Source organism: Pristiophorus japonicus, chromosome 5 (assembly GCF_044704955.1).
Source record: "Pristiophorus japonicus isolate sPriJap1 chromosome 5, sPriJap1.hap1, whole genome shotgun sequence".
NCBI lineage: Eukaryota > Metazoa > Chordata > Chondrichthyes > Pristiophoridae > Pristiophorus > Pristiophorus japonicus.
The window spans coordinates 116258562-116285771 of NC_091981.1; the positions used below are offsets into that span (position 1 = coordinate 116258562).

The window sequence follows — 27210 nt, forward strand, 5'->3', positions numbered from 1 at the left end:
TTACTCATACTCAAATCCTCTTGTAATAAAGGCCAACATTCCATTTGCTTTCCTGATTGCTTGCTGTACCTGCATGTTAACTTTCAGTGATTCGTGTACAGGGACACCCAGGTCATTCTGAACACTTAACATTTCCCAATCTCTCACCATTTTAAAAAATACTCTGCTTTTCTATTGTTCCTGTCAAAGTGGATAACTTCACATTTCTCCACATTATATTCCATTTGTCATGTTCTTACCCACTCACTTCCTGTCTTTAGTCTCTTTGCATCCTCCTCACAACTTACAGTCCCACCTAGCTTTGTATCATCAGCAAACTTGGATATATTACATTTGGTCCCCTCATCCAAATCATTAATGTAGATTATGAATAGCTGGGGCCCAAGCTCTGACCCTTGCGGTACCTCATTAGTTACAGCCTGCCAACCCGAAAATGACCTGTTTATTCTTACTCTCTGTTTTCTGTACGTTAACCAATCCACTATCTGCGCTAGTAGATTTGATCTTATTTCAAAGGCAATCTTTGTTTCAATCACCAGCAATTCATTATAATCTTAGATTTAGAATAGTTAATGGAAGGTTTCAGCAGTTCACAAAACCTTTTAAACCAGATTTTTTCAAATTTAAATCTGCCAGCAGAAGCAATAGTCAAAGAAGACTTTTCTAACCCATTGCATTCTTCGCCATAAGTTTGAAATTCCTGGCTCCAAGCAGACTACACGTTACTGAGATGGTGATGCCATCTGAACCAGAGACAAAATATCATGATGACATATTTGCTCTCAATGTATATTGTAAGTTACTATTTCACAACAGGATCATAAAGCAAATATTTCAGTCTGTTATTGAGCTACTTTTACTTAGTGGTGAATTTGTATTTAGGAAGCTTCTGCAATGTCACCACTTGCTGTATAATAGACTCCACCCTACCAAAGTAAGGCAAACGAGCATGCATTCAGCAAATCATACATTCAGTAGCATGAAATAAAGGTTGAAATCCGAGGGTGAGGAGTTGTTTAGTGTAGAGGCTAATGCTACACGCACTTATACTGATTTACTTCTTGTGCTTCTCCTAACACATTGGCCCAGAACTTGCGGTCAGCGGCAAAGCAAAGTCGTTCGCCGCTGGCCCTGAAGAAAACTGCTCACAAAGATCTTGTGATCTCTGTGGCAAGAAGTTTGCTTTTTTCTATTTGCAATTGAGAACACTAGTTTAGTGGGAATCTCGAGTACAAGCTGCTGTGATGTCAATGAGCTGTCTAAGCAGCCAATCACTGCAGAATTCTCACAGACCAGGAAGTGAAGAAGTCGCTTTCATCCCGTCTTTTTAAAAAATGTTAGAGGGAGCAAAACAAAGATCGGAGCTCTCTGTCACATGAGATAAAGATAAATCTGAAATAAATATGAACAAACTTCAAAAAAAAAATTAAGTTTCTTAATTTGTAATTTTCATCGTTGTGGAGAAATTTGACACTCCACAAAATTAAAATGTAGTTTTTCAGGACCACAACATTTGTTTAGCTGTCAATAAATATGCTGTTAAAGTCCCAGTTGCAACTGATCCAACAAGGCCTCACTTTTAATGGCGATATCACCACAAAAAAGCCCCAAGTTTTCATCAGGTTCACTGATTGCGGGCAATAAGGTGTGGGGTGTGGGGGGTGCGCAGCACAGCCAGTGTCTAAGCAGTGAATGACTGACCGCAACTTCAGGATTTACATGTTTAGATGCGCATGTGCGACATCCCAAAGTTGCGACCAGTTTCAATGCTGTTATTACCCACCGCAAATTCCGGGCCATTATTATTAAATGTTAATTTAGAATAAAATGTAGCAACTATTATTGTTGGATTACTCTGTACTAAAACATACAAGCTTGCAGACATGCATTTACTTTTTAGAGCTTTTCTCCTATTTACAAACTACTTCCTCAAACTTGTAAAAAAAAATATAAAGATGCCATAATTCCTAATTGTCCTAATAAGTAGCCAATGTCTGAATGAATCTTTGATTCATCATAATATGGAGGTGCTTTATGCTGCGTCAGCTGCTTATACCTTACAGATACATGAGAAATTGTGGAAGGGAGCCTTTGTACTTCCACACCAAAAACAGAAAATTTCAGGAAATTGAAATAACTAACCATGTAAAAACTGTATCTAAAAGTTGAAGTAACGAGAAACAATCCAAGTACTAACTGAAATATTAACTGAATTGAGGGCCAGGGCAAGCTTTGAGACCTTGGACAACGTCTTGGACTTTATAAGTAAGCTCATCAAACGTATTTAGCTTTTGAGGCAACTCTGTTCCAATTTTCCTTGCTTTTTCTGAGTAACTCCACAGGAAGTCAACTAATACTCAGTAGCATACACTTTGCCTTCAATACACATGAAAGCAGACTATAGCAATCTTTTGAAAGATCTAGTTTTCCTTCTGGATCAAAATTGTTTACATGAGTTTGGCAGTATATTAAATTTGACATCTTTATGCTCTGAAATATGTAGATATAATCATGCAGAGAAGCTACTGGAAACCAGGAGGGGACGTTGTGGAGAGTGGGTCAATTGCTTCACACTTTGCTGCAGAGCTATGGAGTTTGAAGCAAGATATGTCTGGTGTACAACAGGTAAAATACTGTACATCTGTAAAGTAGCACCTCAACAGAGCACAGCTATTTTGTTTGTTTTTCTGAATTATACATTTACACGGATTTCAAGAAATATCAAAATAAATGACCAGCATTTTCTAATGTTGAGTTTGGACAATTCCATTCTAGTGGTGTTTTACTTGTCTGCCTAAAATAATGCCGGTTCAACCTGTTCAGTATTTTGATGTATACATATTTTTTGGAAAAAATACACATTTACTTCTTGCTAGAGTAAAGTGGAAAATAAAACACTTAGTAACTTCCCCAAAAAAGAAGTTTTAACATAGTCACTATTTTCCTCATTTTGTCAGTCTTGCCAGCTGCGACCTGCACTAAATAAATGCACGTCCTTAACTAATCCATCCTCTTTCCATAGCAATATGTAAGCATTGTAATGCTTGCATGTATGTCATAGCCTTTGCTATTGTAGCTACCTGATTTGACTCTGTTCTACATACACATGAATGTCTAATACCAATTGTGTTATTTCCATTCTATGAACATGGGTTGTTATACATGTGTTCAGACTTGACGCAGTAGTAGCATTCTTGCCTCAGAGTCAGAAAACTGTGGGTTTAAGCCACATTCCAGAGACTTGAGCACATCATCTAAGCTAATATATCAGAGCAGTACTAGCTTAGATTGTGTGTTCAAGTTAAACCAAGGACCTGTCTGCCCTTTCACACCCATGGCACCTTTTTGAAGAAGAGCAGGGAGTTCTCCTGGTGTCCTGGCTAACATTTATCCCTCAACCACTATCACCAAAATGGATTATCTGATCATTTATCTGATTGCCATTTGTGGAGCCTTGCCGAATGCAAATAGGCTTCCACGTTCCCTATATTACAACAGTGACGATGTTTCAAAAAATAATTAATTGGCTGTGAAAGTCATTGGGACGTCTTTGGGTCATGAAAGGTATTGTATAAATGCAAGTTCTTTATATTTAAAGTAACACACTGATACAATACAAGTTGTTTACAGGTATCTAATACAAAATCTATTTTAACTGCTGTTTTAATGTAACTCCTGAAGTTGACCTTTTAATGCATTTAAGTTTTGTGAATTTGAAAAGCACTATTACATAGAAACATAGAAAATAGGTGCAGGAGTAGGCTATTCGGCCCTTCGAGACTGCACCACCATTCAATATGATCATAGCTGATCATGCAACTTCAGTTCCCCATTCCTGCTTTCTCTCCATACCCCTTGATCCCTTTAGCCGTAAGGGCCACATCTAACTCCCTCTTGAATATATCTTAACGAAGTGGCCTCAACAACTTTCTGTGGTAGAGAATTCCACATGCTCACAACTTTCTGAGTGAAGAAGTTTCTCCTCATCTCGGTCCTAAATGGCTTACCCCTTATCCTTAGACTGTGACCCCTGGTTCTGGACTTCCCCCAACCTCAGGAACATTCTTCCTGCATCTAACCTGTCCAGTCCCGTCAAAATTTTATATGTTTCTATGAAATCTCCTCTCATTCTTCTAAATTCCATTTAATTTAAGCCTAGTCGATCCAGTCTTTCTTCATATGTCAGTCCTGTCATCCTGGGCATCAGTCTGGTGAACGTTCGCTGCACTCTCTCAATAGCAAGACTGTCCTTCCTCAGATTAGGAGACCAAAACCGTACATAATATTCAAGGTGTGGCCTCACCAAGGCCCTGTTCAACTGTAGTATGACCTCTCTACTCCTATACTCTCGTTATGTCTATCTGTAACTGTTTTGGGGGGACATGGGCGACACCAAGACCGTGTTTCTTCACCATCCCTAGGTGCCCTGAGAGCATCGAGTCAACCATGCAGTGTGAAACTGGAGTCGCGTGTAAACTAGACGTAGAGGTGACAGGTTCTCTTTCTGAAGGAAAGACGTTAGTGAGCCAGTTGGGGTTTTGTGCAATTTAACAGTTTTCATTTTCGCTTTCAGGTGTGAGCCCACAAATTACCAGATTTATTTAATTCAATTTCACAACTTGACATGGCGGATTTAAATTCCTGACCCTACTGATTTGCTAGTCTAGTAGGATAACCAGTAAGCTACTGCACCAATTGTTGAATAACCGGCATATTAAGCAGTTGACTTGAAAAGTTAATTCAGCACTTTGTCAATGATTACTGTGTTTTTGAAAAAATATTTTGTGTGGTTCTTATGATCCTCAAGCCCTGGTACATTGCAATTCCTCGCATCAAGCTTGTGTAAATGAAGCAAACTCTGATCCGATTAAACTATTGCTCAACAGCTAACTGCTGTAAATGCAGTAAAAATTATATTAGATTTTGATGATTTTTTTTTTATAGCAACATTGTTCTGCACCAAGTGTACAAGTGAGGTGATTCATAATATAAATTGATGGTTATGTAATGTCATATATGCAAGGGAATAGTGGGCGCATGTGTTGTACTAAAGTGTTTTCAGCAAATTCAGGCAATTAGCTCTAGTATAACCAGATGGTTGGTTTTAATCATGTAACTGAGTATTGGTTGTCTTTTCAGATCATGTGTGGACGGAGGTGTACTCCACCTCCCAGAAAAGGTGGCTGCATTGTGATCCCTGTGAAAATGTCTGTGACAAACCACTCCTATATGAAATTGGATGGGGAAAGAAGTTGTCTTACGTTTTTGCGGTTTCGAAGGATGAGGTAAAATTTGTACTTGTGTAAATCCTAATTGGGTGACAATCCATTTAACAGATCTATCTCTTCAGTTTGCATTAGTGAGTCAATCATTAATATTGCTATGCGCTGCTGTGGACCTGTCTCGTTCAGGCATCAGATAATTGAGTCTATTATAAAGGGGTTACTTAATTCCAAACTTTCATCACGACACCTTATGTTGTGAGACACCTCAACCCTGACTCACTAATGCAAAATGAAGGGGTAAATCTGTCAGTTGGGACTTGGATTCTTCTCATGCAGCTTCAGATAACCCTCAAGAAAATATCCACAATAACAGGGTGGTCATAACTGGATAATCATTAGGGAACGTACCAGAGTTCTAGTAAAACACTTACTCTCTTGCACCCCGGTCTTTCCTTTGAGTATGGTCCTCAACCGCTCCCTTAAATCTGTGGGGTGCAGACATCCAACGTATGTGACTCAGAACTGGATTAGCCATTCATCGCCAGTTCTGTCTGGACCACATCAAGGCCATGCACTCGTCGACCAAAACTGCTTACTACTCCAGGATCATCCTGGAATGTAAAGATAACCCCTGCTTTCTTTTATCCACTATATATGTCACCTTAAAACTCCTTTTTCTTCCATCCTCGCTCCAAAACATGTACTTCTTTGGCAATAAAATTAAGATCAGCTGTCCTGCTGCGTCACTGTTCCTAGTCCCGATTCTATATCTTTCTCTACTTTCATAGAAACATAGAAAATAGGTGCAGGAGTAGGCCATTCGGCGCTTTGAGCCTGCACGACCATTCAATATGATCATGGCTGATCATGCAACTTCAGTACCCAATTCCTGCTTTCTCTCCATACCCCTTGATCCCTTGAGCCGTAAGGGCCACATCTAACTCCCTTTTGAATATATCTAACGAACTGGCCTCAACAACTTTCTGTGGTAGAGAATTCCACAGGTTCACAATTCTCTGAGTGAAGAAGCTTCTCCTCATCTCGGTCCTAAATGGCTTACCCCTTATCCTTAGACTGTGACCCCTGGTTCTGGACTTCCCCATCATCAGGAACATTCTTCCTGCATCTAACCTGTCATATCCCATCAGAATTTTATATGTTTGCATTGGTGATCATTTTCCAATAGTCTATATCGACTCTGGATCGGTTCCTATCGACTGGAGGGTTGCTAATGTAACACCACTTTTTAAGAAAGGAGGGAGAGAGAAAACAGGTAATTATAGACCGGTTAGCCTGACATCAGTAGTGGGGAAAATGTTGGAATCAATTATTAAAGATGAAATAGCAGCACATTTGGAAAGCAGTGATAGGATCGGCCCAAGTCAGCATGGATTTATGAAAGGGAAATCCTGCTTGACAAATCTTCTAGAATTTTGAGGATGTAACTGGCAGAGTGGACAAGGGAGAACCAGTGGATGTGATGTATTTGGACTTTCAAAAGGGTTTTGACAAGGTCCCATACAAGAGATTGGTGTGCAAAATTAAAGCAATGGTATTAGGGGTAATGTACAAACGTGGATAGAGAACTGGTTGGCAGACAGGAAGCAGAGAGTCGGGATAAACAGTCCTTTTCAGAATGGCAGGCAGTGACTAGTGGGGTACCGCAGGGCTCCCAGCTATTTACAATATACATTAATGATTTGCATGAGGGAATTGAGTGTAATATCTCCCAGTTTGCAGATGACATTAAACTGGGTGGCAGTGTGAGCTGTGAGGAGGACACTAAAAGGCTGCAGGGTGACTTGGACAGGTTAGGTGAGTGGGCAAACGCGTGGCAAATGCAGTATAATGTGGATAAATGTGAGATTATCCACTTTGGTGGCAAAAACATGAAGGCAGAATATTACCTGAAAGGCGGCAGATTAGGAAAAGGGGAGGTGCAGCGAGACCTGGGTGTCATGGTACATCAGTCATTGAAAGTTAGCATGCAGGTTCAGCAGGCGTTGAAGAAGGCAAATGGTATGTTGGCCTTCATAGCTAGGGGATTTGAGTATAGGAGCAGGGAGGTCTTACTGCAGTTGTACAGGGCCTTAGTGAGGCCTCACCTGAAATATTGTGTTCAGTTTTGGTCTCCTAATCTGAAGAAGGATGTTCTTGCTATTGAGGGAGTGCAGCGAAGGTTCACCAGACTGATTCCCGGGATGGCAGGATTGACATATGAGGAGAGACTGGATCGACTGGGCTTATATTCACTGGAGTTTAGAAGGATGAGAAGTGATCTCATAGAAATATATAAACTTCTGACGGGACTGGACAGGTTAGATGCAGGAAGAATATTCCCAATGTTGGGGAAGTCTAGAACAGGACATAGTCTAAGGATAAGGGGTAAGCCATTTAGGACTGAGATGAGGAGAAACTTCTTCACCCAGAGAGTTGTTAACCTGTGGAATTCCCTACCGCAGAGAGTTGTTGATGCCAGTTCATTGGATATATTCAAGAGGGAGTTCGATATGGCCCTTACGGCTAAAGGGATCAAGGGTATGGAAAGAAAGCAGGAAAGGGGTACTGAGGTGAATGATCAGCCATGATCTTATTGAATGGTAGTGCAGGGTCGAAGGGCCGCATGGCCTACTCCTGCACCTATTTTCTATGTTTCTATGGTTCTATGAGATCCCGCTCATTCTTCTAAATTCCAGTGAATATAAGCCTAGTCGATCCAGTCTTCATATGTTAGTCCTGCCATCCCGGGAATCAGTCGGTGAATCTTCGCTGCACTCCCTCAATAGCAAGAATGTCCTTCCTCAGATTAGGAGACCAAAACTGTACATAATATTCAAGGTGTGGCCTCACCATAGCCCTGCAGAACTGCAGTAAGACCTCCCTGCTCCTAAACTCAAATCCTCTCGCTATGAAGGCCAACATGCCATTTGCCTTCTTCACCACCTGCTGTATCTGCATGCCAATTTTCAGTGACTGATGTACCAAGACACCCAGGTCTTGTTACACCTCCTCTTTTCCTAATCTGTCACCATTCAGATAATATTCTACCTTCATGTTTTTGCCACCAAAGTGGATAACCTCATATTTATCCATATTATACTGCATCTGCCATGTATTTGCCCACTCACCTAATCTGTCCAACTCCCCTGCAGCCTCTTAGCATCCTCCTCACAGCTCACACTGCCACCCAGCTTAGTGTCATCTGCAAACTTGGAGATAATGCATTCAATCCCTTCGTCTAAATCATTAATGTATATTGTAAATATCTGGGGTCCCAGCACTGAACCTTGCGGTACCCCACTAGTCACTGCCTGCCATTCTGAAAAGGACCCGTTTATTCCTACTCTTTGCTTCCTGTCTGCCAACCAGTTCTCTATCCACGCAATACATTACCCCCAATTCCATGTGCTTTAATTTTGCGGGACCTTGTCAAAACCCTTTTGAAAGTCCAAATACATCACATCCACTGGTTCTCCCTTGTCCACTCTACTAGTTACAGCCTCAAAAAATTCTAGAAGATTTGTCAAGCATGATTTCCCTTTCATAAATCCATGCTGACTTGTGCCGATCCTGTCACTGCTTTCCAAATGAGCTGCTATTTCATCTTTAATAATTGATTCCAACATTTTCCCCACCACTGATGTCAGGCTAACCGGTTATAATTACCCGTTATCTCTCTCCCTCTTTTTTTAAAAAGTGGTGTTACATTAGCTACACTCCAGTCCGTAGGAACTGATCCAGAGTCGATAGACTGTTGGAAAATGATCACCAATGCATCCACTATTTCTAGAGCCACTTCCTTAAGTACTCTGGGATGCAGACTATCAGGCCCCGGGGATTTATCGGCCTTCAATCCCATCAATTTCCCTAACACAATTTCCCGCCTAATAAGGATATTCTTCAGTTCCTCCTTCACACTAGACCCTCGGTCCCCTAGCATTTCCGGAAGGTTATTTGTGTCTTCCTTCGTGAAGACAGAACCAAAGTATTTGTTCAAACTTGTCTGGCATTTCTATGTTCCCCATTATAAATTCACCTGAATCTGACTGCAAGGGACCTATGTTTGTCTTCACTAATCTTTTTCTCTTCACATATCTATAGAAGCATTTGCAGTCACTTTTTATTTTCCCAGCAAGCTTCCTATCATACTCTATTTTCCCCCTCCTAATTAAACACTTTGTCCTCCTCTGCTGAATTCTAAATTTCTCCCAGTCCTCAGGTTTGCTGCTTTTTGTGGCCAACTTATATGCCTCTTCCTTGGATTTAACACTATCCTTAATTTCCGTTGTTAACCACGGTTAAGCCACCTTCCTCGTTTTATTTTTACTCCAGACAGGGATGTACAATTGTTGAAGTTCATCCATGTGATCTTTAAATGTTTGCCATTGCCTATCCACCGTCAACCCTTTAAGTATCATTTGCCAGTGTATTCTAGCCAATTCGCGCCTCATACCATCGAAGTTACCTTTCCTTAAGTTGAGGACCCTAGTCTCTGAATTAACTGTGTCACTCTCCATCTTAATAAAGAATTGTACCATATTATGGTCACTCTTCCCCAAGGTGCCTCGCACAACAAGATTGCTAATTAGTCCTTTCTCATTACACATCACCCAGTCTAGGATGGCCAGCCCTCTAGTTGGTTCCTCGACATATTGGTCTGGAAAACCATCCCTAATACATCCAGGAAATCCTCCACCACCGTATTGCTACCAGTTTGATAACCCCAATCTATATGTAGATTAAAGTCGCCCATGATAACTGCTGTACCTTTAATGTACGCGTCTCTAATTTCTTGTTTGATGCTGTCCCCATCTTTAATAACTGATTCCAACATTTTCCCCACTACCGATATCAGGCTAACCAGTCTATAATACCCTGTTTTCTCTCCCTCCTTTTTTAAAAAGTGGGGTTACATTAGCAACCCTCCAATCCATAGCAACTGATCCAGAGTCTATAGAATGTTGGAAAATGAGCACCAATGCATCCACTATTTCTAGGGCCACTTCCTTAAGTATTCTGGGATGCAGACTATCAGGCCCTGGGGATTTATCGGCCTTCAATCCAATCAATTTCCGTAACGCAATTTCCTGACTAGTAAGGATTTCCTTCAGTTCCTCCTTCTCGCTAGACCCTCGGTCCCCTAGTATTTCTAGAAGGTTATTTTGTCTTTCTTCGTGAAGACAGAACCAAGGTATTTGTTCAATTGGTCTGCCATTTTTTTGTTCCCCATTATAAATTCACCCGATTCTGACTGCAAGGGACCTGCATTTGTCTTCACTAATCTTTTTCCCTTCACATATCTATAGAAGCTTTTGCTGTCAGTTTTTATGTTCCCTGCAAGCTTACTCTTATACTCTACTTTCCCCCTCCTAATTAACATCTTTATCCTCCTCTGCTGAATCCTAAATTTCTCCCAGTCCTCAGGTTTGCTGCTTTTTCTGGCCAATTTATATGCCTCTTCCTTGGATTTAACACTATCTCTAATTTCCCTTGTTAGCCACGGCTGTGCCACCTTCTCAGTTTTATTTTTACACCAGACAGGAATGTACAATTGTTGAAGTTCATTCATGTGATCTTTAAATGTTTGCCATTGCTTATCCACTGTCAACCCTTTAAGTATCATTTGCCAGTGTATTCTAGCCAATTCATGCCTCATACCATCAAAGTTACCTGTCCTTAAGTTCAGGACCCTAGTTTCTGAATTAACTGTATCACACTCGATCTTAATAAAGAATTCTACCATATTATGGTCACTCTTCCCCAAGGGGCCTTGCACAACAAGATTGCTAATTAGTCCTTTCTCATTACGCATCACCCAGTCTAGGATGGCCAGCCCTCTAGTTGGTTCCTCGACATATTGGTCTAGAAAACCCATCCCTAATACACTCCAGGAAATCCTCCTGCACCGTATTGCTACCAGTTTGGTTAGCCCAATCTATATGTTGATTAAAGTCACCCATGATAACTGCTCTACCTTTATTGCACGCATCTCTAATTTCCTGTTTGATACCATTCCCAACCTCACTACTATTGCTTGGTGGTCTGTACACAAGTCCTACTGGCGTTTTCTGCCCTTTGGTGTTCCACAGCTCTACCCATACAGATTCCACATCATCCAAGCTAATGTCCTTCCTTACTATTGCGTTAATCTCCTCTTTAACCAGTGACGCTACCCCACCTCCTTTTCCTTTCTGTCTATCCTTCCTGAATATTGAATAACCCTAGATGTTGAGTTCCCAGCCTTGGTCACCCTGGAGCCATGTCTCCTAATCCCAATTACATCATATCCGTTAACAGCTGTCTGCGCAGTTAATTCACCCACCTTATTCCGAATGCTCCTCGCATTGAGACACAGAGCCTTCTGGCTTGTTTTTTTAACACTCTTTGTCCTTTTAGAATTATGTTGCAATGTGGCCCTTTTTGATTTTTGCCTTTGATTTCTCTGCCCTCCACTTTTACTTATCTCCTTTCTACCTTTTGCTTCTGCTCCCATTTTACTTCCCTCTGTCTCCCTGCATAGATTCCCATCCCCCTGCCATATTAGTTTAAACCCTCCCCAACAGCACTAGCAAACACTCCGCCTCGGACATCGGTTCCGGTCCTGCCCAGGTGCAGACCGTCCGGTTTGTACTGGTCCCACCTCCCTTAGAACCGGTTCCAATATCCCAGGACTATGAATCCCTCCCTCTTGCACCATTCCTCAAGCCACGTATTTATCTTAACTATCCTGCTATTTCTACTCTGACTAGCACGTGGCACTGGTAGTAATCCTGAGATTACTACCTTTGAGATCCTACTTTTTAATTTAACTCCTAGCTCCCTAAATTCAGCCTGTAAGACCTCATCCCGTTTTTTACCTATATCGTTGGTATCTATATGCACCACGACAACTAGCTGTTCACCCTCCCCCTCCAGAATGCCCTGCAGCCGCTCCGAGACACCCTTGACCCTTGCACCAGGGAGGCAACATACCATCCTGGATTCTCGATTGCGGCCGCAGAAACGCCTATCTATTCCCTTTACAATAGAATCCCCTACCACTATAGCTCTCCCACTCTTTTTCCTGCCCTCCTGTGCAGCAGAGCCACCCATGGTGCCATGAACTTGGCTGCTGCTGCCTTCCCCTGATGAGCCATCTCCCCCAACAGTATCCAAAGCGGTATATCTGTTTTGGAGGGAGATGACCGCAGGGGACTCCTGCAGTACCTTCTTACTCTGCAGTACCTTCTTACTCCTGCTCTGCCTGATTGTCACACATCCGCTATCTGCCTTTGTAACCTTTACCTGCGGTGTGACCAACTCACTAAACATGCTATTCACAACATCCTCAGCATCGCGGACGCTCCAGAGTGAATCCATGCGCAGCTCCAGTGCCGTCATGCGGTCTGACAGGACCTGCAGCTGGATACATCGTAGTCAGGGACTATCTCCCCTCATGCCCGCTCCGAGCTCATCTTGTCCATGAGACCTACCACCTGCTCTCTCAAACCTATTCCCATTAAACTGCTGACCACCCAATTTCCATTCCTGGCCGTCGTGCTAGCTGACATTGTAAACAGTTCCCTCTCCTTTGGTACTGTCCCCTTCCCTTTCAAATCTGCTTTCATCAGCCATTCCTCAAAAAATCCACCCTTGCGCACTACAACCCAATTTCCAACTTCCCTTTTTTCTCAAAAGTCCTTGAATGTGTTGTTGCCTTCCAAATCCATGCCCATCTTTCCCACAACTTCATGTTTCAACACCTCCAATCAGGTTTTTGCCCCTACGACAGCACTGATATGGCCCTTATGAAAATCACAAATGACATCCTCTGACTATGGTGTACTATCCCTCCTTGTTCTTCTCGATCTCTGCAGCATTTGACCAGGTTGACCATGCCATCGTCGTCCAAAGCCTGAGTGCGACGGAACTTGTCTAGTTCCATTCTTACATATCCAGCCAAAACCAGAGAATCTAATTGCAATAGCTTCTCTAACTGCCCCCACACCATTCCTTCTAGAGACTCCCAAGGATCTATTCTCAGCCCCCCTCTTATTTCTCATCTATATGCTGCCCCTCATCAACATCATTCAGTCATGATGCCAGCTTGCACATGTACACTGACAACATTCAGTTCACCCCCACCACCCCCTTTTGTGACTCCTCCATTGCCACTGCTTGTCTGACATCCAGTCCTGGATGAGCTGCAATTTTTTTCAATTACATTTTAGGACAGCATTGGCTTTGGCCCCTGCCACAAACTCCATTCTCTTGCCATGAATTCCATGCTTCACCCTGACCACTGTCTCGGGTTTAACCAAACAATTTGCAACCTGGAGTCCTATGTTACTTCCGATCCCTTATTTTCTCCATCTCAAAGATCATCTCCTTCCACCTCTGTAATATTGCCGGTCTCTGCTCCTGCCTAAGCTTATCTGCTACTGAAACTGTCATTCATGTTTGTTACCTCCAGACTCAACTATTCCAAGGCTCTGCTGGTCACCCTCCCATCTTTCACCCTCCATAAACTTGAGCTCATCCAAAACTCAGCTGCCCGTATTAAGTCCTGCTCTCCCAATTACCCCAGTGCTCTATGCATGCCAGCCAACCAACGCCTCTAATTTAAAATTCACATCTTGGTGTTCAAATCCCTCCATGGCCTTGCCCCTCCCTATATTTGTAACCTCCTCCAGTCCTACAACTGACAACTCTCCAACTCTGGTCTCTTGCATATCCCTGCTTCTTTCACCTTAACCATTGGTGGCCATGCCTTCAGTTGTCTAGGCTGTAAGTTGTGGAATTCCCTCCCTAAACTTCTTCACCTCTTCCCTCCTTTTAAGACCCTCATTAAAACTTACCTCTTTGAACATCAGTGGTTGCATAACATTTATCATGTTGTTCAAATGATCATTTCAGGTGGTTGATGTTAGCTGGAGATATTCATGCAAGCATGCAGAGCTTCTGACTTGCAGAACCCAACTCGGGGAGGGATTGCTTCGAGAAACTATTAATAAATTAAATTCTGAGGTAAGTGTATAACTTTTAGGATTTGACCTATTTGGGTTACTATATGTGAATACATATGTGCAAATGACTTTTCTATTGAGAAAATAAAAGTGTTACAGAAATGATGTGTGCAATAGTTAGTATGTCCACCTACTGGTTCATTGCCTTAATATATACAATCAACTCTTGATTCAAAGTCACTTAATTAGAATTGCCTGATTTTGAATTTTTGAGCTCTAAATTCCTATTTTTCCTGCTTTTTTGCTGAATGCAAATTACTGCATAGTTTGAATTAGGCACAAAAATTGCTTTGAATTATTAAGAGTAGACAGTAGTGTTTAAGAATGTACAAATGTAATGTTACTAATATTTACATAATTTATGTCATTCTTCCGTTCACTGTCTGCATATGGGGGGAAAAAATCCCCCTCCCACCCTTACACCTGCACTCTCATCCCTCATCTTTGACCTATGTAAGAACAAAAGAAATAAGAGCAGGAGTAGGCCTTGCAGCCCCTCGAGCTTGATCCGCCAATTAATAAGATCAGGCTGAACTTCGACATCAACTCCACTTTCTCGCCCTATCCTCTTGTCCCTGATTCTCTTAGCACCCAAGAATCTATCGATCTCAGTCTTGAATATACTCAATGACTGAACATCCATGGCCTTCTGGGGTAGAAAATTCCAAAGATTCACAATCCTCTAACTGAAGAAACTTCTCCTTATTTCAGTCCTAAATGGCTGACTGCTTATCCTGAGATTATGGCCCCTAGTTCTAGACTCCCCAGGCGGGGGAAACAGCCTCTCAGCACCTATCCTGTTAACCAAGAGAGGTATGGCAGCACCATTACTGACCGAGCTGGCCGAATCCTGAAGGACATAGCTGTCAGATTGGGCCTGCAGCAGATAGTGAGAGAACCTACTTCACCCCATCCTCATCAATCTACCTGTCGCAGAGTACAGTAAGGTATGGTAGCATAGTGGTTATGTTGCTGGACTGGTAATCCAGAGGCCTGGACTAATGATTGACACGTGAGTTCAAATCCCACCGCTGAAGCTTGGGAATTTAAAATCAGTTAATTAAATAAATCTGGAATAAAATGCTTGTATCAGTAATGGTGACCATGAAACTACCGGATTGTTGCAAAAACCCATCTGGTTCTTTAGGGAAGGAAATCTGCCATCCTTACCTAGTCTGGCCTATATGTGACTCCAGATCCATAGCAATGTGGTTGACTCTTAACTGACCTCTGAAATGGCCTACCAAACCACTCAGTTGTACTAAACCAAAACGAAAAACAATAATAAGGACCACCAGACACTGGCTTCAGGCATGATAATGGCACACCCAACCCAGTAGACTCAGTCCTCCCACTAACATCTGGGGACTTGTGCCAAAATTGGGAGAGCTGTCCCACAGACTAGTCAAGCAGTCTTGCGTAATCATACTCCGAATCATGCCTTTCAGCCAACGTCCCAGACTCCTCCATCACCATCCCTGGGTATGTCCTTTCTCAACCGCAGGACAGACCCATCAGAGATGGTGGCACAGCGGTATACAGTTGGAAGGGAGTGGCCCTGGGAGTCCTCAACATTGACACCAGAACCCATGAAGTCTCATGGCTTCAGGTCAAGCATGGGCAAGGAAACCTCATGCTGGTTATCACCTACTGTCCTCCCTTAGCTGATGAATCAGTACTCCTCCATGTTGAATACCACTTAGAAGAAGCGCTGAGGGTAGCAAGGGCACAGATGTACCTTGGGTGGGGACTTCAATGTCCATCACCAAGAGTGGCTCGGTAGCACCACTACTGACCGAGGTGGCCGAGTACTGAAGGACATAGCTGCCAGACTGGGCCTGTGACAGGTGGTGAGTGAACCAACACAAGAGAATAACCTACTTGACCTTGTTCTCACCAATCTACCTGTCACATACATCTGTCCATGACCATATTGGTAGGAGTGACCACTGCACAGTCCTTGTGGAGACGAAGTCTTGTCTTCACACTGAGGACACCCTCCATCATGCTGTGTTGCCAGGTATGTCCTGTCCACAAAAAGCAGGACAAATCCAATCCATCATCAGCCTACTCTCAATCATCAGCAAAGTGATGGAAGGTGTCATCAACATTGCTATTAAGCGGCACTTGTTCACCAATAGCCTTCTAATCAATGCTCAGTTTGTGTTACGCCAGGACCACCCTGCTCCAGACCTCATTACAGGTTTTGTCCAAACATGAACAAAAGAGCTGAATTCCAGAGGTGAGGTGAGACGGCCCTTGACATCAAGGCAGCATTTGACTGAGTGTGGCATCAAGGAGCCCCAGTAAAATTGAAGTCAATGGGAATCAAGGGGAAAACTCTCCACTGGCTGGAGTCATACCTAGCACAAAGGAAGATGGTTGTGGTTATTGGAGGCCAAATATCTCGGCCCCAGGACATTGCTGCAGGAGTACCTCAGGGCAGTATCATAGACCCAACCATCTTTAGCTGCTTCATCAATGACCTTTCCTTCATCATAAGGTCAGAAGTGGGGATGTTCGCTGATGATTGCACAGTGTTCAGTTCCATTCGCAGCTCCTCAGATAATGAAGCAGTCAGTGCCTGCATGCAGCATGACCCGGATAACATTCAGGCTTGGGCTGATAAGTGACATTCGCACCACAAAAGTGCCAGGCAATGACCATCTCCAACAAGAGAGAATCTAGCCACCTTCCCATGACATTCAACAGCAATACCATCACCGAATCCCCCACCAAAGACATCTTGGGGGTCACAATTGACCAGAAACTTAACTAGACTAACCACATAAATACTGTGGCTACAAGAGCAGGTCAGGGGCTGGATATTCTGCAGCGAGTGACTCGCCTCTTGACACCCCAAACCTTTCCACCATCTACGAGGCACAAGTCAGGAGTGTGATGGAATACTCTCCACTTGCCTGGATGAGTGCAGCTCCAACAACACTCAAGAAGCTTGATACCATCCAGGACAAAGCAATCCACTTGATTGGCACCCCATCCATTACCTTAAACATTCACTCCCTCCACCACCATGACTGTAGTTTGTACCATCTACAAGATGCACTGCAGCAACTTGGCAATGCTTCTTCGACAGCACCGCTCAAACCAGTGAGCTCTACTGCCTAGATGGACAAGGGCAGCAGGTGCATGGGAACATCCTGCAAATTCCCCATCCAAGTCGCATGCCATCCTGACTTGGAAATATATTGCCGTTCCTTCATCGTCGATGGGTCAGAATTCTGGAACTTCCTCCCAAACAGCACTGTGGGAGTACCTTCATGGACTGCAGTGGTTCAAGAAGGACTCACCACCACCTTCTTGAGGGCAATTGGGATGGGCAATAAATGCTGGTCTTGCTAGCGATGCCCACTTTCCATGAATTACATTTTTAAGAGTTCTCTAAAAATGTTATGTTTCCCTCTGAATACCAACATTTACCAGTCTCTCACCTTTTTAAAAAGTTCTGCTTCCCATTCTTCTTACTAAAGTGGATAATATCACATTTCCCCACATTATACTCCATCTATCACCTTCTTGCCTAATCATTTAACCAGTCTATATCTCTTTGCATCCTCCTCACAGCTTACTTTCCCACCTAGCTTTGTATCGTTAACAAACTTGGTTATATTGCACTCGGTCCCCTCATCTTATTCATTGATATAGATTGTAAGTAGCTGAGTTCCAAGCACTGGTCCCTGTAAATGACCCGCTTATTCCTACTCTGTTTTCTGTCCTTTAGCCAATCTTGAATCCATGCTAATATATTATCCCAATCCCATGAGCACTAATCTTGTGTAACACCCTCTTGTTTGGCACCTTATCGAATGCCTCATGAAAATCCAAATATACTACATCCACTGGTTCCCCCTTATCTACCCTGCTTGTTACACCCTCAAGAAATTCAAAAAAGATTTGTCAAGCACAATTTCCCTTTTATAAAATCATGCTGACTGCTTAATTATATTGTGAATATCCATGTGCTCTGATACCACATCCCTAATAATAGATTCTAGAATCTTCTTCCTACTGATGTCCAGCTAACTGGCCTATAGTTCCCTGTTTTCTCTATTCCTCCTCTCTTGAACAGTGGGTTACATTTCCTACCTTCCAATCCATGGGGACTGTTCTAGAATCTAGGGAATTCTGGAAGATCAAAACCAATGCATCCACTATCTCTGCAGCCACTTCTTTAAACCCTAGGATGCAGGCCACCAGGTTATGGGGAGTTGTCGGCTTTCAGTCCTGTTAATTTCTCTAGTGTCAGCCAGTGGCTCAGTTAGTAGCACTCTCGCCTCTGAGTCAGAAGGTTGTGGGTTCAAGTCCCACTACAGAGACTTGAGCACAAAACTCTTAAGCTGACACTACTCCAGTGCAGTGCTGAGGAAGTGCTGCGCTGTCGGAGGTGCCTTTTTTCAGATGAGACATTAAACCGAGGCCACTTCAGCTGTCTCGGGTGGACATAAAAGATCCCATAGCACTATTTCAAAGAAGAGCGGGGCCAATATTTATCCCTCAGTCAACGTTGCTAAAACAGATTATCTGGTCAGTATCACATTGCTGTTTGTGGGAGCTTGCTGTGCGCAAATTAGCTGCTGAGTTTCCTACATCACAACAGTGACTACACTTCAAAAAGTACTTAATTGACTGTAAAGCGCTGTGGGACGCCCGGTGGTCATGAAAGGTGCTCTATAAATGCAAGTCTTTTTAGTACTTTCTCTTTACTAAGAATTCCTTTAAGTTCCTCTCTGTCTCATTAGACCCTTGATTCCCACTCAAGTCTAATGGTTACAAACTCTACTAGGCCTTCTCAAAGTTAATCTTGTCCATGAGATCCAGCTCCTACTCCCTTGGATTTCAGTTCCCAATCAACTCATAAGTATACAATTCCTTTTTCTGTTCCAATGCTGGTAAATATTGTCAGTTGTTACATATCAGGAGGCATTGTCTAGCTCCCCTTCAAAACTTCTGTTATCACCACCCCTCCCTTTTTTTTAATAAAGACCCCTCAAAATCTTGTCATGAGCAACTCCCAACCCATCTTTAACCTCTGTCTCCCCTCAAGGGTTGTCACCTCCCAATTCATGCCCATCTTTTCAGTAGCTCCATATTCAAATATCTCCAGTCCAACTCTGCTCTCACGCCACTAAAATTGCCCTAATTAAAATCTTGAACAGCAATCCCTGTGATCGTGGTGCATTATTCCTCCACGGTGTCTGATCGTGCCATCCTCCTCCAACACTTCTGTGTCATCCAGGTTTTTGTAAATGACATAGTCATTATGACTAATCTGCCCTGTTTATATTGCAATCTGGATTCAGCACCAATGGAAATCTGCATGACCAAAATTTGTTCTCTGTATTTAAGTTATTTACATGTCTTTAGTGCTACTTTGGGTGTGAAAATTTTGCACATGTGGAGTTAATACAAATTGTATTCATGACCTTCGCAGTCTGGTTGTGAAAACTCTCTGATGTTAGAGGAAAGCACATTAACATGCTAAAAACATACCTACATTGTTCGATGTAAAGTCAGGTAGATTCCAGATCTCAAAGCTGGGGGATTCAACCTATGGGGTTCCATTATAAGCTGCAATGACATTCTGGTCCGAAGCAGTGAGTTAATTCCAGATAGATTTTGCTATCAAGACCATCAGGTTATTTATACTGCATGATTGGTGGCATAAAGGAGTGTGTTAAATTTACTTAATTAAATATATTTTTTGAAGTGGGATTTAAATGGATACAGTCTTGAGTTCTAGTGTAATGTGAATCATACAGAATGGCCTTAACGAGGTGTATAAACCTGTCTGGTTAAATTGAAACCTGGTTTCATTACTGATTATTTTATAATTTCAGAGAAGGCACTTCCTTCCACAAGACAGGAAGCAAGAACTTTTGGAAAGGTACATTGTTGAACTTGTAGAATTCATTTCGCCAAAGACCCCTAATCCAGGAGAACTTGGTGGGAGGACATCAGGCTCTGTAATATGGAGAGTAGCTAGAGGAGAAACTGGAGCCCTTACTCAGGTAGTATGATCAATTAAACTTGGCTTTTTGGGCACTAACTCCTTTTTCAGCCCATTGTATTTTGATTATTAGAAGCTTTCCATTGATTTTAAAGCTCTTTTGTATATTGTGGAATTCCGGACTCTTTATAATTTTTTTTCCATTGTAAACATTTCATGTTTTATGTCTCAGCTGAAAGTACAAATTCCTATAGGGCCATTACATTATAAATTCAGGATGACTTGGTGGGTAAATACATCATTAGTGTGATGTTGTACCATATGGACCAGTGAAATACTGGATTTGATCCCCTGATATGTTGATTTATTTGCTTTCATCTAGGGTGGAGTTAGGGTTGCTGTAATTGGTCTCAGTGCGGAGGGAAAAAGATCAGGATTCTATTCCCTATTAGCTCTTGCTGCAATGTCCACCTGTGAGGACGTCCAACAGGATCAACCTTGTCTTTGCTGCCCCCTCCGCGCCCCCCCCCCCCCCCCCAATCTATTAGCCTGCTGGCATCCCTATCCAGGGTCGTGCATGAGAAATGGCAGTTGTAGGAGTCCAAATTTTGTAATGCCCACTCCCCCTGCCCTGCTCCCACTCGGAACTACAAGTTTCATGGCTGATGTGCTACTTATTTGCCATTAATTTACTAATTTATTAATTTACCATATGTAAAACACTTTAAATAAGTTTCTGAGACATATGAAGGCAATTCTCTCAGATTTTTCTTTCTGCTCAGCAACTTCTCCAAGTTACCCAATAATGTATTCCAACACTGTTTATACAAGGCTATTTTATGGTATAGAGCACAATTTTTCACCTTGTAGTTTTCTTTCTGCACAGAACACAGGATTCAGTTTTCTAGCTACTGAAAAAGAAAAAACAGCAAAGTTGTTTCATCTCAAATACAATGTAGCAGAAAATCACTATATTCGAGTCTCCAACAACAATGAAATCATTAATGACTGGGAAAAAGGTGTATGGAAAATGGATTCTGTGCTTCGAAAAGTGGAACAAGACTGGAAAATGGTATGAGTTTGCAGCAAGATTTTCTCGCATTTGTACATATCTTCCATAAAGAGCTATTAAAAAGCCCTCATTGTTCCAGTAGGAATTCTAATACATTTCCAGTGAAAACCTGTTGGAATGGAAAGGGTATGTCTTTTTTTTCAAAAAAGTATAGAAATAAGGCTGCCAAATGGCTCAGCTAATTGATGCAGTGGGTAGCTGAGCAGTACAAACCAGAAAGGTCCTAAGCTTGACTGTGATGATCTCTGATCAAAAAGCTGGCCACACTAATTGTTCGGGCTCACATGTAAATAGTGGTCACCCATCAAGATATTAGAAGGTGCTTCTATTGCTAGAAAGGGTTCATTAGAGATGCACTGTATAATTATATAGAAAATGAGCTATTAATGAATCTCAGCATAGCTTCTGGAAAATAAGCTTTTTTTCTACTACTGGCCGGTATAAATATTTAACATGATTTTTGCTTTAGTGCTAAGAGCCCAACTTGTAAACCTTTGACTTAGCAGAACTGTATTTGGAACTTTGTTTTCTGTAAATTATCCTTGTAGGTGTACATAATAATATGTTCCGATAGAACCACCCTACCAGTTAGGGCATTTTCTTGCGCTGACTGTTCAATCATTAACACTGCTCTGGAGGTGTACAGCTTGGCTGGGCTGTGGGAATGCTTGGTAGTTGCAGATGAATCGTGGTGTGAGCTTGTACAACAAATTGTTTTCTAAATCTTTGTGGTACTCCAACCTTCCAATATAACTCAAAATTAATACTTTATAAAATGGTAGTTTCAAAAGAATACTTGGACCTTTGTACTCCCTATTGGTCCAGTGCACTTGGTTACTTGACATTCCTTTGTTGTAGTGTGAATGTTACAAACATGGAGTAGTTGTGTAATTGTTCTATGATGTGCATAGCAAAGCAGGATATCTGACATGGAAAAACATCACTGTGGTTGGGAGTTTCTTAGTGAACCTATTGTTAAATCTGCACCTGCAGAATTTATGTTTGCCTGAGATAGTGTATACTGTCTCTGTATAGAGACATGATCCACTTACCTAAGTCTAGGAAGCTTGCATGCAGATTGGGAGAACCAAGGCTGAGGGAACCTTGAATATGTGTAATGGGGTATTACTAGAATTTAAGAAGTTAAGAGTACTGGTAAGTTTGCATTGCTTGTTCTGATAGAATCACCCTACCAGTTAGGGCATTTTCTTGCGCTGACTGTTCAATCATTAACATGGCTCTGGAGTACTAGGGACGATCAAAGTTGACCTCTTCATTTACAAGGACAATAGCATAGATTGGTGAAAAGATGTTTTAATTATTTGGCCATGCAGTTGATGCTTATTGCTCTCGTGCAGCTGACTATGACTCTCTAAATTTGTTTTATTATATAAACAATCAGATTTGTTGTAGAAAAGTTTTACTATATACAACTTGTTACAGTATAATTTTATAATTTTTTTTCTGGAAAAAGGTGTATATTGCTCGCACAGAAGGATCATCATCTGCTAAAGTCAGTTGGAAGTTTGAATGTGGTTCAGTGGGTCTAAGGATTGCCGATGTTTCGATTAGATCCAGCAGTCAGACATTTCAAACTGGAGAAGTTCGATGGCATCTAACTTCAAACTTAGTCAGTGTAGATCTAAATGGAGGTGTGTATTGCTATATTATTGAATTTGACACTCTTTTTCCCCTTGATAAGGAAAAATAAGTACAGTAACAATGATCTTAATTCTTACATATTTTTCTTTAAATTAGATCAAGCTACTCATTCATTCCCTGACTTTAATGGATCTACCGAATTAATTTTGGAAGCTGAGCTAAGTGGTGGAGAAGGAGCTGTTGCATGGCAGCACACCCAACTCTTCAGACAAAGTTTGAATGATCGTCAGGAGTATCCCATGGAGATTGTAATAACTCTTCAGGATATTTAGATTCGTGTCATGTATGTAACCTCAATGTAACACCACTGTATTACTGTATACACTCAACCTAAATGCACACCTTGACCACAAGTGGTGAACTTGTGGGAGACACTCCTTACCTGATCACACAAGTATAAAAAGGGAGGTCCCACGCAGGGTCATTACTTGGAGTCCTGTAAATAAAGAGTTAAGGTCACAGAGTGACCTTGTTCCCAGAATGTGCCTCGTGTGGTTTCATGCTGTAGAGTAAGGACTTTACAAATAGCATGAACAGAAGTTTTCAAATTACTCAAACCATGTAATTTTTTATATTAACGTATTCAATAGAACAGGCATTTGCACTAAAACTATTTTCAGTACCATACTTTTGGATGCAGTTGAGATTTTCATTGAATTTTTTTTGGAGACTGTGACAGCAACACTTGTGTACAATGGAGAATATCAGTAAAATATAAGATAGCTTTGCTTTCTTATACCATATGGTAAATAAAAATTGGTTACTTGTGCTTTGTACTGTGTTCTCAATGCATTGTAAAATATCCAATATGTTCTAGAAAGCTTCTCAAACTAAATGTGCCTACAGCACAAATTGGCTGCCACATTTACCCACGTGTGACTACATTTCAAAAATAATTAATTGGATGTTGAGTGCATTTGAATGTCTTCAGAACATGATTAGGTGCTATATAAATGCAGGGTTTTATTAATTCTTTTTAAATGGCGATTAAACAAACATTGTTCAATATGTATTAGTTAAATATAGCTAGTGCTGAATATTATTTTGGGATCTTTTCTCTTTTTTTTTTATGGATTCAGCATCTCAGACCCACACTTAATGGTGCGCCTTTGCTCCATATGGCCTGGGTTGTACCTATACATGTTCATTATCTAGGTAATGTGTAGTGAGGTCAGGGGTCAAATGAAAATTGCCATTATTTCATTCTGGTAATATCATGTGGTCTCCCATGACCTTCCTTGACTTTGGAAGGTGGCAAAATAAACATTCACTGGACAATGCCTTGGGCTAAATACTGCCAATTTTATTGAACAGTAACTGGATAACTGTTGCCTCCCACATTGAGCTTTGATGTTCGTGAGTGCTGCAAATGTTGTGCTGCATTTTTTAATTCATTCACTGGATGTAGGCATTGCTCGCAAGGCCAGCATTTATTATCCATCCCCAGTTGCACATAAGAAGGTGGTGGTGATCTGCCATTTTGAATCGCAGCAGTCCGAGTGGTGAAGGTACTCCTACAGTGCTGTTGGGTAGAGAGTTCCAGGATTTTGACCAGCGACGATGAAGGAACGGAGATAGATTTCCAAGTCAGAATGGTCTGTGATTTGGAGATAACTTGGAAGTGGTGGTGTTCCCTTGCGCCTGCTGCCCTTGTCCTTCTAGACGGTTTAGTTTGTGGGTTGGGAGAAGCCATGGCGAGTTGCTGCAGTGCATCTTGTAGATGGTGCAGATACGATGTGCCGATGGTGGAGGAAGTGGATGTTAAAGATGGTGGATGGGGTACCAATCCAGCAGACTGCTTTGTCCTGCTGCACACATCCAGGCAAGTGAACATTATTCCATCACACTCCTGACGTGTGCCTTGTAGATGGTGAAAAGGCTTTGGGGAGGCGGGAAGTGAAGTCACTCGCCACAGAATACCCAGCCCCTGACTCTCTTGTTGGAGATAGTCATTGACGGGCACTTGTGTGGTGCAAATGTTACTTGCCACTTATGAGCCCAAGCCTGAATGTTGTTGCATGCTGGCACGGACTGCTTCATAATCTGAGGAGTTGCGAATGGAACTGAACACTGTAATCATCACTGAACAATCCTCACTTCTGACTTTTTGATAGAGGGAAGGTCATTAATAACAGCTGAAGATGGTTAGGCCTAGGACACTGCCCTGAGGAATTCCTGCAGCGATGTCCTGGGGCTGAGATGATTGACCTACAATAACCACAACCATCTTCCTATGTGCTAGCTTTGACTTCAGCCAGTGGAGAATTTTCCCCCAGTTTCCCATTTACTTCATATATACTAGGGGCTCCTTGATGCCACAGTCGGTCAATTGCTGTCTAGATAACTATATAGTTAAGGGCAGTCACTCTCACCTCTGGAATTCAGCTCCTTTGTCCATGTTTAGAGCAAGGCTGTAATGAGGTCTGGAACCGAGTGGTTCTAGTGGAATACAAACTGAGCAGCGGTAAACAGTTAATGAGTAAATGCTGCTTCATAGCACTGTCAATAACACCTTCCATCACTTTGCTGATGATTGAGAGTAGACTGATGGGGCAGTAATTGGCCAGATTGGATTTATGCTTTTTGTGGACGGGACATACCTGGGCAATTTTCCACTTTGTTGGGTAGATGCCAGTAATGTAACTGTACTAAAACAGCTTGGCTAGAGGTGCAGCTAGTCCTGGAGCACAAGTCTTCAAGACAGATGGGATGTAGCCGGAGCCCATAGCCTTTACTGTAGCCAATGCACTCATCCGTTTCTTGATATCACGTGGGGTGAATCAAATTAGTTGAAGACTGGCTTCTGTGATGGTGGGGATCTCAGGAGGGAAAAGAAAGACTTCTGTTTATAGAATGATCTCAGGATGTTCCAAAGCGCTTTATAGCCAATGAAGTATTTTTGAAGTGTTGTCACTGTTGTAGGAAACGCGGCAGCCAATTGAGCACAGCAAGCTCCCACAAACAGCAATGTGATAATGACCAGATAATCTGATTTTATTATATTGATTGAGGGATAAATATTGGCCCACGACGCGGGATAACTCCCCTGTTCTTTTTCGAAATATTGCCACGGGATCTTTTATGTCCACCCGAGAGGGCGTACGTAGCCTCGGTTTAGCGTCTCATTCGAAAGACGGCATCTCCGCAGTGCAGCACTCCTTCTACTGCACTGGAGTATCCTAGATTTTTGTGCACAAGTCTCTAAAGTGGGACATGAACTCATAACCTTCTGGCTCAGAGGCGAGAGTGCTACCTACTGAGCCACGACTGAAACCAGGAGACCGAGATGGATTATCCATTCGGCATTTCTGGCTGAAGGTGATTACAAACACTTCAGCCTTGTCTTTTGCACTCACGTGCTGGACTTTGCCATCGTTGAGGATGGGGATGTTCTTGGAGCCTCCTCACAGAAAATAGGTGCAGGAGCAGGCCATTCAATATGATCATGGCTGATCATGCAACTTCAGTACCCTACCCCTGCCTTCTCTCCATACCCCTGATCCCTTTAGCCATAAGGGCCACATCTAACTCCCTTTTGAATATGTCCAACGAACTGGACTCAACAACTTTTTGTGGCAGAGAATTCCACAAGTTCACAACTCTCTGGGTGAAAAAGTTTCTCCTCATCTCGGTCCTATATGGCTTACCCCTTATCTTTAGACTGTGACCCCTGGTTCTGGACTTCCCCAACATCGGGAACATTCTACCTGCATCTAACCTGTCCAGTCCCGTCAGAATTTTCTAAGTTTCTATGAGATTCCCTCTCATTCTTCTAAATTCCAGTGAATATAAGCCTAGCCGATCCAGTCTTTCCTCATATGTCAGTCTAGCCATCCTGGGAATCATCCTTCCTCAGATTAAGAGACCAAAACTGCACACAATACTCAAGGTGTGGCCTCACCAAGACCCTGTACAACTGTAGTAAGACCTCCCTACTCCTATACTCAAATCCCCTCGCTATGAAGGCCAACATGTCATTTGCTTTCTTTACTGCCTGCTTTTACCTGCATGCCTACCTTCAATGACTGATGTACCATGACACCCAAGTCTCTTTGCACCTCCCCTTTTACTAATCTGTCACCATTCAGATAATAATCTGTCTTCCCATTCAATAGCTCTTGAAGTGTGTGTTCTGATAGTCAATGGGTTCCTGTATAATGCCGGAGGGGTTTTGTTCTCTCCCTTAAACTTTGACCTTTCAGCTGGACAGCGGGAGAATCCCCTGTGCTCTGATGATTTGCACGAATACCTTCGCAACCTTCTGCACGAGCCCACGGT

General features: G+C 42.3%; 1 protein-coding gene across 1 annotated transcript in view; it reads left to right on the top strand.

Moving 5' to 3' along the window:
* ngly1 (N-glycanase 1) overlaps positions 1–23413 on the top strand; it is a 52045-nt gene extending 28632 nt beyond the window's left edge. Inside the window, exons 6-12 of the mRNA XM_070880880.1 lie at positions 2504–2625; positions 5140–5285; positions 14121–14231; positions 20089–20259; positions 21085–21270; positions 22745–22922; positions 23029–23413. Coding sequence (XP_070736981.1) covers positions 2504–2625; positions 5140–5285; positions 14121–14231; positions 20089–20259; positions 21085–21270; positions 22745–22922; positions 23029–23204 — 1090 coding nt within the window. The 3' untranslated portion in view covers positions 23205–23413. The remainder of the gene's footprint in view (positions 1–2503; positions 2626–5139; positions 5286–14120; positions 14232–20088; positions 20260–21084; positions 21271–22744; positions 22923–23028) is intronic.
* The last annotated feature ends 3797 nt before the right edge of the window (positions 23414–27210 follow it).